This window comes from Giraffa tippelskirchi, chromosome 7, assembly GCF_054371585.1.
Source record: "Giraffa tippelskirchi isolate mGirTip1 chromosome 7, T2T-mGirTip1v1.2.pri, whole genome shotgun sequence".
Lineage (NCBI taxonomy): Eukaryota > Metazoa > Chordata > Mammalia > Artiodactyla > Giraffidae > Giraffa > Giraffa tippelskirchi.
Window position 1 is genome coordinate 9,570,212 of NC_137281.1, and position 16,098 is coordinate 9,586,309.

At 52.1% G+C, this 16,098-nt stretch overlaps 2 protein-coding genes across 14 annotated transcripts in view; one reads left to right on the top strand and one right to left on the bottom strand.

Annotated features, from left to right (window-relative positions):
- Nucleotides 1-5,105: 5,105 nt before the first annotated feature.
- Nucleotides 5,106-12,483, top strand: PGLYRP1 (peptidoglycan recognition protein 1). The gene is made up of 3 exons (XM_081515611.1): nucleotides 5,106-8,677; nucleotides 11,398-11,519; nucleotides 12,216-12,483. Exons 1-3 carry the CDS (start codon nucleotides 8,409-8,411, stop codon nucleotides 12,395-12,397), a joined length of 573 nt encoding a protein of 190 aa, XP_081371737.1. The 5' UTR covers nucleotides 5,106-8,408; the 3' UTR covers nucleotides 12,398-12,483.
- A 551-nt stretch (nucleotides 12,484-13,034) lies between these two features.
- CCDC61 (coiled-coil domain containing 61) overlaps nucleotides 13,035-16,098 on the bottom strand; it is a 32,759-nt gene continuing 29,695 nt past the window's right edge. For 6 of the 13 annotated variants that reach the window (XM_081515605.1, XM_081515606.1, XM_081515604.1 and 3 more), the window contains 7 exons: nucleotides 15,284-15,453; nucleotides 15,090-15,165; nucleotides 14,637-14,779; nucleotides 14,484-14,562; nucleotides 14,248-14,308; nucleotides 13,450-13,525; nucleotides 13,035-13,335 (listed from right to left, as the gene is read on the bottom strand). In XM_081515605.1, the coding sequence (XP_081371731.1) occupies nucleotides 13,238-13,335; nucleotides 13,450-13,525; nucleotides 14,248-14,308; nucleotides 14,484-14,562; nucleotides 14,637-14,779; nucleotides 15,090-15,165; nucleotides 15,284-15,453 (703 nt within the window). In that variant the 3' untranslated portion in view covers nucleotides 13,035-13,237. Of the gene's footprint in view, nucleotides 13,336-13,449; nucleotides 13,529-14,247; nucleotides 14,309-14,483; nucleotides 14,563-14,636; nucleotides 14,780-15,089; nucleotides 15,166-15,283; nucleotides 15,454-16,098 lie in introns of all 13 variants that reach the window. The other 7 variants (XM_081515600.1, XM_081515598.1, XM_081515597.1 and 4 more) reach the window with 2 other exon arrangements.

Sequence of the window (16,098 nt, forward strand, 5' to 3'; positions counted from 1 at the left end):
CCCTCAACTTCTCCTCTTTCTTCTACCCTTTCCCTGTCCTTCCCAATTGCCTCTTTTCTTAGTCTATGTCCTCGGGGTTCAGATCCACCCATCTTTCTCCTCACCATCAGACATTGCTTACTGTAATGTTGACACAGGGCTTCCCAGGTGGCTCAGGGGTAAAGAATCCTCCTGCCAATGCAGGAGATGCAGGTGCAATCCCTGCATTTCAAAGGCATCAGGAAGATGCCCTGGAGAAGGAAATGGCAACCCACGCCAGTATTCTTGCCTGGGAAATCCCAGGGACAGAGGAGCCTGGAGGGCCACAGTCCCTGGGGTCGCAAAGAATCAGACACGACTTAGTGACTAAACAACAATGTTGACACAGTCCCTTCTGGGTGAGATTCTGGAAGAGGGAGCTGGGTGGGGAGGACTGGCGGTAGATTCTCTTGCTCCTTTACTGGAGGGGGAGGTGGTAGAGGAGGGGCTTTGAAAATCGCCTCAGATTGGGATAGGAGGACTGTCCCCATCATTTCTGAGGTGCTGTGGGACCCTCTCCACAGACACCACCAACTCAGCACAATGGCACATGGCCCAGAATGATAAAAGTTCTAGTGTCTATGTGACCTCCAGTCCTGGCATGGGACTTGAAGCGGCCTTGGTTGACGCATTTCTGGGTCCACTGGGGTCTTGACTAAGACTGTGGCAGAGTCACCCCCTTGGAGAGCTTGTGGAATCATGAACTCATTGTGTTTGAGAGAAGATTCCCATTTCTAAGAGATGGAGGTGACCATGGGAGAGATGATGCAGGGATAAAACTGACTATTCTCATCCTCCATTCTCTACCCAGTCACCATGATTGGGTTGTTCATGGGCTCCTCTCACTAAACCTCTTGATGAAAAATGTCCATTGGTGCAGAAAGTGCTTTCCAATATACTAAGTATTTTATTAAAAATTCCACACCTGTAGGGGCTTCCCTGGTGGTCCAGTGCTTAAGACTCCGAGCTCCCAATGCAGGGGGCCCCAGGTTGGATCCCTGGTCAGGGAACTAGATCCCACATGCAGAAAGTAAAGACCCCAAGGGCTGCAACCAAGACCTGGTCCATCAAATAAATAAATTTTTTTAATTAAAGGAAAAAACAAAAACCTTTCCTGGCTCAAAGGAACTGGGCTGGTCTGGGAGCTGAGGCAGGGAAAACACAAGGCAGGCCTGAAACATTTGGGGCCAGAAAGTGTGAAAGGGAGTAGACAGAGTGACCGGGACCTGTCAAAAGGACCTTGTCCCCCAGTTTCTCATCACACATGATCCAAAGCTGCCCTCCAGTTGCTTACTCTTCACCTCCGCACCCCATCAGGAGATGCGTGTGCGGCGGCATTGGCGGGCTGGGCAGTCCTCGGTACCCATCTCAGCAGGCCAGCACCTCCATCCCGCGAAGGTGGCTCTCATGCAAACCCCTGACTCATACACTTAGGCTGCTTGTTCCGCATTTCCAGATGGGTCGGGTGTGTGGCTAGCATCACCCCTAACCTCACCCATTCGCTTCATATACTTTAGTCCTGGTCCAGCGCTTGGAATCCCCCAAGCCACATCCACTAGTACAACTCACGCGGGGTGCGCAGGGGACTCTCCACCCCAGTCTCGACCACATACCTGGTCGCTGTGGGGCAGAGAAGGGAGGGAGAGCAGTTATGCCATGGGAGAGACAGGTGCCCAGGAAAATCACAGAACAGGACTCCTTCGAGGCTAAGTGACCCACCTGAGACTAAGGGAGAAAACGCGCAGAGACCTGTGTGGACAACAGGGTCGGCGCGCCCTCTGGCGGCAAAAGTGGGGACCTGCGGGTAAGGATGCTCCATCTCCCCCAACGCCAAGAACAATCCCCAGGTCAGAGCTGACGGTGAGATGAAACTGTATTTCATCCAAGTGAAATACAGTGTATCAGGCTTCTCAGAAGTAGTTATTCGTTTCCTTACTTACTGTCTGTCTTCCCCACTTGAACGTGAGTGCTGGAAGTCCTGTTTTGCTCACAGCTGAACCAGAGATCAAATTGCCAATATCCGCTGGATCATCGAAAAAGCAAGAGAGTTCCAGAAAAACATCTATTTCTGCTTTATTGACTATGCCAAAGCCTTTGACTGTGTGGATCACAATAAACTGTGGAAAATTCTGAAAGAGATGGGAATACTAGACCATCTGACCTGTCTCTTGAGAAACCTGTATGCAGGTCAGGAAGCAACAGTTAGAACTGGACATGGAACAACAGACTGGTTCCAAATAGGAAAAGGAGTACGTCAAGGCTGTATATCGTCACCCTGCTTATTTAACTTATATGCAGAGTACATCATGAGAAACGCTGGGCTGGAAGAAACACAAGCTGGAATCAAGATTGCCGGGAGAAATACCAATAACCTCAGATATGCGGATGACACCACCCTTATGGCAGAAAGTGAAGAAAAACTAAAGAGCCTCTTGATGAAAGTGAAAGAGGAGAGTGGAAAGTTGGCTTAAAGCTCAACATTCAGAAAACTAAGATCATGGCGTCTGGTCCCATCACTTCATGGGAAATAGATGGGGAAACAGTGGAAACAGTGTCAGACTTTATTTTGGGGGGCTCCAAAATCACTGCTGATGGTGATTGCAGCCATGAAATTAAAAGATGCTTACTCCTTAGAAGGAAGGTTATGGCCAACCTAGATAGCATATTTAAAAGCAGAGACATTACTTTGCCAACAAAAGTCCGTCTAGTCAAGGCTGTGGTTTTTCCAGTGGTCATGTATGGATGTGAGAGTTGGACAGTGAAGAAAGCTGAGCGCCGAAGAATTGATGCTTTTGAACTGTGGTGTTGGAGAAGACTCTTGAGAGTCCCTTGGACTGCAAGGAGATCCAATCAATCCATCCTAAAGGAGATCAATCCTTGGTGTTCATTGGAAGGACTGATGTTGAAGCTTAAACTCCAATACTTTGACCACCTCATGCGAAGAGTCGCCTCATTGGAAAAGACCGTAATGCTGGGTAGGATTGGAGGCAGGAGGAGAAGGGGACGACAGAGGATGAGATGGTTGGATGGCATCACTGACTTGATGGACATGGGTTTGGGTAGACTCCGGGAGTTGGTGATGGACAGAGAGGCCTGGCATGCTGCAATTCATGGGGTCACAAAGAGTCGGACACGACTGAGCGACTGAACTGAATTGATGAATTGCTCTAAATGTTCACAGGGGCATGTCTCAATTTTAGGTTGACAAGATATAGAATAAATAAAATTCTAACAAGGGAAGTCTTCACCCTACCTAGCTAATGATTGCACTCTTAGTATCGTTGAGAAATATGATGTGTAAATATTTCTGTCCTTTTACAAAAGGTTAGCTGTTTTGTAATCTGAAAGTTAAAGTACAAGGTTGCTGAATTTCTTCAAGTTCCTCTTTGTACAGAGTCCTCTGGGGACAAGGTAATCAAAGTTTCTTCATGGACAGCAACAGGGCAGGGTGGCTGGGCAACTCCAGAAGAAGGTCCTGGCCACGATCGCAGTGAGGCTGGGGTGGAAGCAGCCCATTCTGTTGGCCATGGTGAGGAGCATGGGTCTCATCCTGAGTCATGAGAAACCACAGAAAAAATAAGACTGGCTTTTTGATTTGAGCCTGGGCCTCACAGGGGCCAGGGTGCCTGATGCAAGGTCATTGAGGAGGTAGGAGCAAAATCCAGGTGCGAGAAGATGGTAACTGAATCCGAGTGGAGAGAGCAGAAATAGACAGGAGTATCCTGATTTATAAGATATTTAGGAGACGGACTTCCCTGGTGGCCCAGTTGTTAAGAATCCACCTGCCAATGCACGGGACACAGATTTGATCCCTGGTCCTGGAAAATCCCATATGCTGTGGAGCAACTAAGCCCGTGTGCCACAACTACTGAGCCCACACACTCTAGAGCTCCTGCTCTGCAACAAGAGAAGCCCCTGCTCACAGGGACTAGCAGAAGTCCACGCCAAGCAATGAAGACCCAGCGCAACCAAAAGGAAAAAAGGGAGGGTGGAATATTTAGGAGATAGCAGCATCATGACTTGGGGATGGATTAAACAGGCATCCAGTCATTCAGAAACTATCTATTGAGCACCTGCTTGGTGCTGGGCATCATTTTGGGTGCTGTTTTGGGGAGAGAGTAGGAGATGGTCAAGGATGGTGCTCAGATTTATGGCTTTTGTAACTGGAAGATGATCACATCATTCCCTTAGACAGGGAGTCCTGGAAAAGGGCCAATTCTGGAGGAGGAAATTGGGACCCATTTTGGAAATCTTGCGTTTGAGGTGCCTCTGAAACACCCCAGTGGAGATGTCAAGTAGGCAGGTGGATACGCAGATCCAGAATTCAGCTGAGAGCTCAGACATAAAAATAGGAAAGTCATCTGCATTTTGGTGTGACTGACGCTATTGTCTGGATAAAGTCACCTGGCAGAAAGAGGATAATGATCAAGAAGGGAAGAATGAGTCTGAAAGTGAGAACAAAAGGCCAGCCAGAGAAGTAGAAGGAAAATCAAGAAAGTCTTACGACACAAAAGCTAAAGGCGGTGAGCATTTTGGGGAGAAGGAAGTGTTCAGTTATGTCAAATGCTGTCCAGTTGCCCAAGGTTATTCAGCTAATACGTGGCAGGGCTGAAATGTAAAACTAGGTCTATTTCTTAAATTAATTAATTAGTTTTTGTCTGTGCTGGGTCTTCGTCACTGCACATGGACTTGCTCTAGTTGCAGGAAGCAGGGGCTACTCTTTATTGCAATGTGCAGGCTCCGTAGTCATGGTTCACAGGCTTAGTTGCTCCGTGGCATGTGAGATCCTCTGGAACCCTACAGGGATCAAACCCATGTCCCTGGCACTGGCAGGCAGACTCTCAACCACCGGACCACCATGGAAGTCCCTAAAACCAGGTCTATTTCATAAATGATGCTGGGACAAATGATTAACCACTTGGAAACAAAGCCAGACCCCTACCTCACACCATACGCAATTATAAATTCTAGCCCAGGTAAAGGTCTAAAAGCAAAATACACATTAACTTTTTTTTTTAATAGAAAATGTTTTATAATCTTATTTGTAGAAAGATCTTCTTAAGGTAAGACAGAAAACAAACTATTTTTTAAAAATTTTAATAGACTGGAGGAAAAGATTTGCAGTACATTTGAGAGACATAGGGTTAAATCCTCATATGCAAAAACCAACAGGAAAATGATTAAAGAAATAAATAAACAGTTCCCAGAAGATGGACACAAACATCCATGAATATGTAAAAAGATAATCACCTAAGATTGAGGAAATGCAAGTAAGACAATAATGAGATAACAATCGTTGGACTGATCACATTGCTGGGGAAACTAAACACTAAAACTTCTTTTGGAATGCCATTAAGCAACATCTGATAAAATCTAAAATGTAGCTTTTTCCTGACCAGGATATTTGTGCATGGTGTCCTCATGGTATGCAAAGTAACAGAGCTCTCCACTATTTACTCTATTAACTATTAATTGTATTAACTCTATAAAAAGTGCATTTGTATCCTTTTCTATATGTACCTGATTCTTCAATGCTTTAAAAAAACTGAGACACAAAATATACATACTCAACAACTCAACAATCCCAGTAATGGGGTTGTTTTCTTCACTTTGCAAATTGATAAGAAACAGGCAAACAATCCTATTTTTTTTTTTAATGGGCAATGAACATTAAAGACAACTGACCAAAGACACATCCAAATGGGCAGCAAACAGAAATACAAAGTCCCTCGAGTGGTCATAAAATCACCAATTAATGTTCCAAAGAGATTTCACTTTACACCCATACATTTAAGAAGTGATAACACCCACTTCTGGAGTGAGTGGGGGCTCCAATACATTAGTAGTAGAAATATGAACTGTTAACGGTCTTCTGGGGAAAACAATCTGGTAATATCTATTAAATATGTATACCCTTCGATCTAGCACGTCTATATGTATAATTTATAAACACTCCAATGTGTAAGGCTGCTATGTCTGACAATAATATTTTGTGCAGCACTGAGGCGGGGGTGTGTGAAGAGGGACTGAAAATCTTCAAAGAAGAAATTATGTCAGACTTCCCCGGTGGTTCAGTTGTTTAAGAATCTGCCTACCAGTGCAGGGGACATGGGTTGGATCCCTGACCCAGGAGGATCTCACATGCCGAAGGGCAGCTAAGCCCGAGAGCCACAACTGCTGAGCCTGTGCTTTAGAGCCCGTGAGCTGCAACTACCAAGCCTGCCTGCCTACAGCCCGTGCTCCACAGCAAGAGAAGCCACTGCAGTGAGACGCCCGTGTACTGCAACTAGAGAGTGGCCCCTGCTCGCTAGACAAAGTCTGAGCGCAGCAAGGAAGACCCGGCACAGCCGAAAATAAAACTAAATTAAAAAAAGAAATATTATGTAACTAGTATGAAAGACAGATTAGAACTACATAGATGTATTGACCTGGAGAGATGCCTATGAAATATTAGGTGACAAAAGGCAAATCGATGCTATGGTTTTGATTTAATTTTATTTTTAAAAATTTGTCCATATATGTATGTTTGTAGGAAGCAGAATGTGGTTTAGAGCTTAATCTCTGGAGTCTGGAACTTGTGGCAACACCCAGGCATCACCATCTTCTCTCTGAATGTAATAACCCTTTTGCGTCTCAGCTTCCTTGACTATAGAAAAGGCAGGGTTAATAATATCTGCCTCACACACCTTGCTGGGAGCACAAACTGAGATAATTCATGAACATGCTTGAGGATGCCTGGTGAGCCATTCAGCGATGTCATGGATATAAGCATGATCTACATGAGCATGGAGAAAACAGTGGAAGAAAATATACCACATTCTTCTCATTGGTGACCTTGGGTGGGCAGAGCTGGACAGAGGGGGACACAGCTGATTAATATTTGTGTCAATTCAACTTGTTACAGCTAACATACATTATTTTTCATTTTCTTCATTTATTTATTTTTGGTTGCACTGGGTCTTTCTGCTGCGAGCAGACTTTCTCGTTACGGCCAGCAGGGGCTACTCTCTGGTTTCAGTGCAGAGGCTTCTCACTGCGATGGCTTCTCTTGTTGCAGAGCCCCGGCTCTAGGCGTGCGGGCTTCAGTAGTTGCTGCACATGGGCTCTAGAGTGTGGGCTCAGTAGCTGTGGTGCGTGGGCTTAGCTGCCCCTTGGCATGTGGAATCCGCCTGCACCAGGCATCCAACCTGTGTCTCCTGCATTGGCAGGTGGCTTCTCAACCACAGGACCACCAGGGAAGTCCTTTAAAAATTTTTCATTAGAGAATGGTTGATCTACAATGTTATGTTAGCTTCTGCTATACATTAAAGTGTAGCATATGTTACTTTTGTAAAAAAAAAAAAAAAATTAAATCTACCAAAGTAGAAGAAAAAGCAAACCAGGCAGTCTTCCCTGAACTCAGCAAGTGCCTCTAGGAGGTAATGCGAAAGGAGACCTGGGCAGGGCAGAGTCCCCAGGGAAGTCTTCTGCCCCACTTGTGATCCCAAGCCACTGAGTGGTGCTAGGTAATGGCTGTTCCTCTCTGGACCTCAGGATCCCTCCTGCAGAGGATGGAGCTTACCACCAAGGGAAGATCTGAGGCCGAATCCTGGTGAAGCTTATGTGGCACTCTGAGTCAGACATCTTCTAAGCGATCATTCCGCGAATTAGATACTTTATAGTATCAGGCCCATTTTGAAGGTGGGGAAAACTGAGTCACAGAAAGGTTAAAGTCACCTGTGCAAGTTCACACACTGGAATGTCACCAGATTCAAACATAGGTAGCCTGGCTCTGAATGGGGGTTCTGGACCACCAGGCTCTCCTATCTCCCATGTGTCAGCAAGGTGATTAGCCTGCTTCCGGCCTCAGTTTACTCAACTGTGAAATGGGCTTTCCATGATGCACCTCTTCCCTCTGCTGCAAGGGTTATATAACATCCGGCTGAGGCCCAGGAAAAGTGTTTTCAAAAATGGGCGACTTTGTTTCTTCAGTTCCTTGCAGGAAGAAGGGAGAAGAGGCCTCAGGGCCTGCCGATTTTCTCTCCTCCCTGTTTTAAGTTCCTGGTCAGTTGTCCAATGCCCTACCGAGGGCAGAGACAAAGCAGGGCAGAGATCCAGACACTGGGTCTTCCAGAAACCACGGTTTCGCCCAGGGGCCTGTGTGCCTCTCCCCACTCCCCGACTCCCAGCTGGATGAACGGGCTCCCCTCTCCCCACCCCGCCCAGACCTGACCATACCACATCCTGTTGGGGCCCTGCCAGAGAAGGAAGAGGAGTCCCTCCCAGGAGTGAGGCAAGACCTTCCCCGCACGGCTCCCGCCACCCCACTGCCCCCCTCCCCGGTGCGTCCCCGCAGATAAAGGCCCAGAGCCAGCCGGGAGCCCTAAGCATCTCTGCGCGTCCTGCCTGCCATGTCTCGCCGCTGCGCGCTGCTTGCCTGGGCCCTCCTCGCCCTCCTGGGCCTCGGGGCGGCTCAAGGCTGCGGCCCCATCGTGTCCCGCAGAGAGTGGAGCGCGCGGGCGTCCAAGTGCAGCCAGAGGCTAAGACTGCCCGTGCGCTACGTGGTGATCTCGCACACGGCGGGCAGCGTCTGCAACACTCCGGCCTCGTGCCAGAGGCAGGCCCAAAACGTGCAGCATTACCACATGCAGACCCGGGGCTGGTGCGACGTGGGCTACAAGTGAGTGCGCGGGGGAGCAAGGGGCTGAGCCGGGGATGCAGGCGCGAGAAGCGTGCGTGGGCGTCGGGGCCGCGGGGCCGCGGGGACCCGATATGAGAGCCGCCTGCCATTTCTCCCCCAGGGTCGCCGCTTAGGGCTGGGCGTGTGCAGGCAGTGCAGAGATGCAAGGAGGAGGGGAAGGGGCTGCAGTTCGAGCTCTGACTCCAGAGGAAGGGACAGATTTTGCAGCTACACAGGAACAAGTCCTGTGCATTGGATTTGCTTGGTAGTCTAGTGTCTGGTTAAGCTGGGGTTGGGGTTACAGTCCCAGCTCCATTTACCGCTGGTTGAGCCGTGGGGCAGGCATTCCCCTCTCTCAGCTTCAGGGTCATCTCCCTCCTCTGCAAAGTCAACGGGGTCGTGGGCCACTCCATTGCTGAGCCACTCCTTAGAACACTGCCTGGCATGCAGGGGGAGCCCCCAGATCCATGGACTGTTACTATGTGCCAGGATATGTGCCAGAGGCTAGGATAGGGACCCAGCCGTGGACACAGAATCTAGCCCAAAGGGATTTATAGACCACCAGGCAGCAACAGGTGGGAAACAAGTGAAGTCCACGAGATGAATTTAGACGGTGATGGAAGCGCTGGAGAAAAGGAACAGAGGGAGTGACGAGGGAGCCGTGGGCGAGGGTAGTGAGCTGGGGGCACCGCAGAGGTAAAGGCCAGGAGGCTGAGGGCGGCGGTCAGGCCTGGGGGACAGAGGTCAGGGGGGCTGGAGCTAGCCGGAAAGTGATATCAAATGAGGAAGAGGTCGGCAGGGGGCAGATGGCACAGGGTCTCGTGGGCTACAGGGAGGACCTCGGTTCTACTCTCAGACAGCAGCTGTGGGAGGGATGCGAGCTGGCTTGGGGTCTGAGAAACTCCCTCTGGTTCTGGTGTGGAGAACAGATGGTAGGGGCTGAGGGCGGAAACAGGTGGTGGGGATTGGTTAGATCTGCCTCTGGGGCCCACGCCCCGCCAGCTCCCTCTCCAGGGGGCTAGGCTAGGGTCCCACACACGGATTTGTGCTCTAATTGGTTCTTGGGCCTCCGTAAGCACCAGAATCGCCTTACTGGAAATGCAGACTTCCAGACTCCATCCTGAGAGATGCTTCAGTAGGGCTGGGGTGAGGCCAGGAAATCTGAGGACCTCGCTCGGAGAAATCGAGAAGCCTCCAAGAGTATCTCCAGCTCTTCCGGCTCCAGATATTACAATCCAAAGGTCCCAACTTCGAAATTTTGTTTCCAAGAGTCAGGAGCTCCGATTCTAAATGTTTCCCTGAAGGAATTAAGTCCAGAGAGTTTGGCTTCGGGGCCTCTGGTCTAAATCACTTTAGAGGAAATCTGACTGAAGTTTGTTCCTCCAATTTTAGGCTGCATAGTCTGATCCCAATGTTTTGAATCTCCCTTCCTTGTCACATCTTGTTCAGAGCCTATAAAATGGGGCTCCTGACCACCCAACCTGGTGGTGGTGTTTGAAGTTTAAATGAGATGCGTCCATTTAACAAAGATACAGAGAGTACCAGTTGCTTGTGCTGGGGGCAGGGGCTGTGGCAGGGCCACACCCAGTCCTGGTGGTCAGTGTCACTGTGGTATTTCTAGTCTCTTCAGTCCGTATTCTGAGAATCTGGTATCCCAAGTGGTGATGTCAGGACCCAATATTAGGAGTTCCCACATTCTGTGCATTCTTGACCACCTCGTGAGCCAGAGGGCTGAGGGGGCCAATCTCGAGTCTCCAAAAAGCCAATCTTCTGGTTAATTCCCATGTGCTCAGATGCTCAGTCATGTCCGACTCTGCGACCCCGTGACTGTAGCCAGGCTCCTCTGTCCATGGGATTCTCCAGGCAAGAATACTGGAGTGGGTTGTCACGCCTTCCTCCAGGGGATCTACCCAACCCAGGGATCGAACCTGTGTCTCATATCTCCTGCATTGGCAGGCAGGTTCTTTAAACCCAGAGCCACCTGGGCTTAATTCCAACATGCCCAATCAAACTCGCTCAGTCAAGACATGCTGAATGAGTGAGTCTGAAGGATCTGCTTCTAGGATTGGAAACCTCAATGAGACAGGTGCTGGGGCTCCGGGGTTTGTGTCTGGTTGCAGTGCCAACCCTGGAGTCCCTGATCCTGTCAATCAAGTGCATCCCAGCAGGGAAGAGGAAGCAGGAAGCAGGCTGGGGAGCTTCTCAGTAGAGAGTCCTGAGAACTCACTAGTCTCCAGGACAGGACCTTGGGTAAATACTCTAAGTCAGCTTCCTCAGCTTAAAGTGGGGATGACAGCAGTGTCTGCCTCAGAGGATTCCACGTGAGGAGTCAACAAATGAAGAGCTCAACCAATCCTCCAGGGAAGCAGGAGAGAGCAAGGAATCAGACCATGTGGACGGGAGTCACGGAGACCTGGGTGGAAAGCCTGGCTCCCTGACCAGCTGTGTGACCTTGGGCAGGTGTTGCCACCTCTCTGAGTAGCTATGGGATGGAAGCAGTGGCAGCTCATGGGGTTAGGGATGCAAAAAGGTGCACCTAGAGCTGTGCTTGACAAATAGCAAGGGCCAGGGTCATTGTTTTTATTGTGGAAGATTAGGGGATAAGGAGGAGGGTTGTTGGGGAAATTGTGAGTGGCAGGGGCAGGGACGGGGGTTGGGTGGGAAGAGGAGGGAGAGCGAGTTCTCCCCCAGAAAGCCCTCCATCACTCTCCTACCCACAGTTTCCTGATTGGAGAAGATGGGCTCGTGTATGAGGGCCGGGGCTGGAACACCTTGGGTGCCCACTCTGGGCCCACGTGGAACCCCATATCCATCGGCATCTCCTTCATGGGCAACTACATGCGTAAGTGTCCAGCCGTCAGCGAGGGGGCTGATGTGGGCCCTGGGGGATGGCACTTAGTGGTGAGGTGTGGCTGGGAGGCTCTGCCACCTACAAGCTCTGTGACCTCAGGCACAATTCTGTTTCTCTGAGCCTCGTTTCCTCTTTTGGATAAAGTCCATTTCCAACCACACGGTTTCAGTGACGACGAGTTCATCTCTATAAAAGTTCTTAGGTCAGTCCATGAACTGGAGGGTTAGGGTTAACCTGAGAAGTGCCTGGAGTGGATTGCAATTTCCTTCTCCAGGGGAATCTTCCCGACCCAGTGATAGAACCCGGGTCTCCTGCATTGCGGGTAGATTCTTTATGGTCTGAGCCACCAGGGAAGCCCCAGAAGTGCTTGATAAGTGGCAGCTATAGCTGTGGATCAGATGGGAAGTTCTGGGGGCAAGAGGAGGGTGAGTAAATGACCATCTTGATGGCCGCCACTTGCCGAGGGCTTGCTCTGTACACAGTCACTCATCTAATCATCCCCCAGCCCTGTGGGCAGGAGCTGTCATTCTCCCCTCTCACAGATGAGAACACTGAGGCACAGACGGCAGTGGCAGGTCGGGTTCTGGGCCCGAGTGGGCCAGCTCAGAGTGCAAGATCAGAGCACTACCCACACTCCCTCAGCCATTGGAGGAAGCCCCAGCCTAACTCCTGCCTCTCCTCCCCCAGAGCGTGTGCCCCCGGTCCAGGCTCTCAGGGCAGCCCAGAGCCTGCTGGCTTGCGGCGCAGCTCGGGGATACCTGACTCCTAACTACGAGGTCAAAGGACACCGGGATGTGCAGCAGACGCTCTCTCCAGGGGACCAGCTCTATGAAATCATCCAGGGGTGGCCACACTACCGCAGAGTGTGAGGTCCTGTCCGTCTTCTCACACCCCACCCATCCCATCAGAAACCCCACCGCCTCCCCCTGCCCCAATAAAGGCAAAGCTCAAACTGTATTCCTGTGTCCTGCCATACGCCTCTTCTCTCTCCCTTTCACAGACCTCAGTCACACACACCCACCCCCACCACCTCACAGGGCTCTGACCTTGCTGGTGCTCAGAATCCAGAGGTCCCGACCCTGAACCGAGACCCGAGAGATCCCAGCTTAGAAACATCACAGCTCAGAACCTGGAGGTCTCAGATCAGAGCGCCGGGAATTAGCACCAAGTCCGCTGAGACGTCACCACCAGCAGCTCAGGGGTCCTCACCTCCTGGACAGTGAGCTCCCCCTGGACAAGACACCCCCTCTCTACCTCACCACCAAAGACATCCAGTGCAGCATCTCTGCTTGGATCGCTGTGGGGACGAGCTGCTCTCTCCCAACCCTCGGTTCCCCCCTTTCATTGCTTTAGAAAGTGCGGGAGTCTTTCCTGAGCCTGTACCCCCATCTGCCTCCCAGTCATAGCCAGAAATACACAGGTGCCAGTTACACACCCTGCCGTACCAGCCACCAGATCTTCATTTCTCCCCACTCCACCCCCACCCTTCACTCATAAACTGAGGGATCCCAAAGGAAAATATGTTTATTTACAAAACTCACTTACCCTCCCTCCCAGCTTGCCATGCCTGCGGGAGGGGGTGGGGTAGGGTCTCACATGCCTGAGACCCCAAGAGCACCAGGAGGGGCGGGGCCTGGACACACTGGCCCCGCCCCCACGCCGAATCCAGCGGTGGGTGGGGTTGGAGGAGCGCTAGTCCGTATCCGAGGTCATGACTGCGTGTCCAGTCGGTTCATGTATTCCTGCAAGGCTTTCAGACGGGCATCTATTTCGGCCATGTCAGCCGCCTGGTGGTCCGAGCTGTACTCTGTGAGAGCAGGCGTGGGTGTGGGGGTCTGTAAGGGGCCCAAAATCCTGCCCTCGGTACCATCCCAGTGGGCCCTGGGGCAGGAGATGGGGAGGTGTGGAGTCCCAGGCTCACCTTTGATGGGAACCCAGCCCCCCGAACTGGCCAGGCGTCTCTGACGGCGACCGCATTCAAGGGTGGTGGACTTCTGCTGCTGGGGATGGTGGGAAAGGGGCTCAGGCACCCTCTATTCCCGCACCCCCCAAATCCCACCAGAAATTCTGAACCAAAGGACCTCATAAAAATAAAGGGTGACATCTGCTGAGCGCTTATGCAAAACAAGCTCCTTGTATCTTCACCAGAATCTTCTGAAGTGAATACTATTACCATTCCCATTTAGCTGATAAACTATTGATAGCTACAGAAACTAGGTAACTTCCTGAATCACACACGTTATAGCAAGCGGAGGCAGGTTTTAAGACCTGGCAATTTGAGGCCTGAGCCTTGCTCTTAATCAACATCCCCTGCCCTCCCCGTGGGCTTCCCCTGTGCCTCAGTGGTAAAGAACCTGCTGGCCAATGCAGGAGGTGCGGGTTCGATCCCTGAGTCGGGAAGATCCCCCTGGAGAAGGAAATGGCAACCCACTCCAGTATTCTTGCCTGGGAAATCCCATGGACAGAGGAGCCTGGCGGGCTGCAGTCCATGGGGTTGCAAAGAATCGGCCACGACTTAGTGACTAAGCAACAGCCAGCCTCCACCGGACCCTAATTTTCCCCTCCAACCCAAAGGCCTCAAAACACTGCCTCCAGAGGAATTCCGAACCGCCCTTTACAACCTGACCCCCTAGAATGGAATCATGGGAGAAAAAGAGTACGAGCCTCTGGTGGTTTAATGCTGCCCCGCCTTCTCCAAAGCTGGAGGAAACACACTCACCGTATTGAACCCACTCCACCTGATGGGGCTGGGCGGAGGCTTCCACCGGCGGCGGCGAACGCTGAGAGGAGGGAGTGATCAGGACCAATGGGAAAAGTATGGGGCACCTCCCATCTCGCATTCTTCCTCGGTTTCAAGGTTCCAGCCTCTATCACCCAATCTCCCCTCAAAAGAGTGTTTCGAATCTCCCCAGACATCCGTTTGGAGGCGGTCCTTTTCCCCAGCCCAAGTTTTACCCTCTAGGGAGGGACTCAGAGAAATCCTCTAACTCGCTGCAGGAGCTGGCGGACGAGTAGCGGCTGCGGAAACTGTCCACTAGGGGGAGACGGAGAGTGTGAGCCTCCCGCACCGGCCACAGTACCGCCCAGCCCTCCCGCCAGCCCAGTTACCCAAGGAGCTGCGGTTTCGGGAGCGGTTAGCCGCGTCTCCTCGACCAGTCACCGCTGGCGGCGGACGAGTCTGGCGAGACCAGGAGATGGAGTGGCCGTCCCCGCTTCCTCCGCTGCCCAATCGGTTCCGCTGCTGCTGCTGCCTGGGGAACGAGAAATGAGACATCCACCTGGGCGCCCAGTCCGGGGAAGGGCGTAGCTGCGCCCCTGCGGGTCACAGTTAAATAGGAGAAAACCGTGCGGAGACACAGACCAGGAAGGGAAGTGAGAGACAAGCCAGGGGGAAAGGGGAGGCTGGCGATCAAGAGAGGAGATGGAGGTGGCGAGGGGGCAGGGGGAGCAGGAGCAGGCACAGGTGATGGAGATCGGAGAAGGGACTGGATGAGGGCACGCTTCTGAGGGGCAGGTAAAGGGGCAGGGCTACGGGCATGTGAGAAGGAAACATGCTCTAACTTCGTCTTGATTTCTCTCTGCTTCTTCTCCTTGGCTTTCACAAAGGCTGTTGGGTCGAAACGGGGCACGCGACCACCTAGGACCGGGTAGGGGTGGGGTGTGGAGAGAAGAGGAGGCTGGGGTCACCGGATCACGCCCCCACAGTTCTAGTCCCACCCACCTCCTCCCACGGGCAGGGCAGGGCCGTCACGGACCTGTGGGCGAGGGCGAGGGGCGGGCAGGGCGGCCTCGACCCCGGCCCCCGCGGCCGCTCTCCCGGGATGAGGAGCGGGCGGCGCCACGGCCACGCGACGTGGAGCGCTCCCGGGACGTGGAAGCCCGATCTTCCCGCGCCGAGGGCGGCACCACCGGCTGGGTCCGTCTCCTGGGAGCACAGAACCAACCCACTCTGAGTATCCCACCGGCGACAACACTCTTCCCGGACTGCACCATCTCCGAACCTTCAGTCCCATCCCCCTCCCCCCGGTCAACTCCTAACATTCACATTCTTACACACGGTCCTCACAGACCTCTTTCCCTCAGGATTCACCAGCTCAGAGCCCCCAAACCACCCCCCTAAAAAAAAAATCTGTCAGTTCCCTACATTCTAACACATCCTCTCAGTAGACCCTTCTCCCAGAGGTCTCCCAAGCTCCCTGGAAATCCTTCCCAATTTTTCAACACGCACCCCAATACATGCCAGCAAACATCACCCGGATCCCAATCTGCTTGGCCACGCCCTCTCGCTCAACTAGCCTTCAGGCCCCGCCCCTCTTCAGCCCCTAGCTCCAGGTCCGGCCTCCCAAATGCCGCCTCAGGCCTGCCCATCTCTCTACAGACCCCGCCCATCATCTTCAACTACTGACTCCTTCCCTAAGCCGCTGGCAGTCCATTAGGTCCCTCCCATCCGTCCATCTCCGCCCACTCTCAGGCCCTACCGGTCCTCTCCATCCTACCTGGGCCCCGCCCCGCCGTCCAGGCCCCGCCCAGTCACCTGGGCTCTGCCCCGCCTATCTCGTCCCGGAGCCCA

Coding starts and splice junctions, on each gene's coding strand:
- PGLYRP1 (XM_081515611.1), top strand. CDS start 8,409: ATGTCTCGCCGCTGCGCGCTGCTTGCCTGGGCCCTCCTCGCCCTCCTG. Junction 8,678..11,397: donor TGGTGCGACGTGGGCTACAA/GTGAGTGCGCGG, acceptor TCCTACCCACAG/TTTCCTGATTGGAGAAGATG. Junction 11,520..12,215: donor CTTCATGGGCAACTACATGC/GTAAGTGTCCAG, acceptor CTCCTCCCCCAG/AGCGTGTGCCCCCGGTCCAG.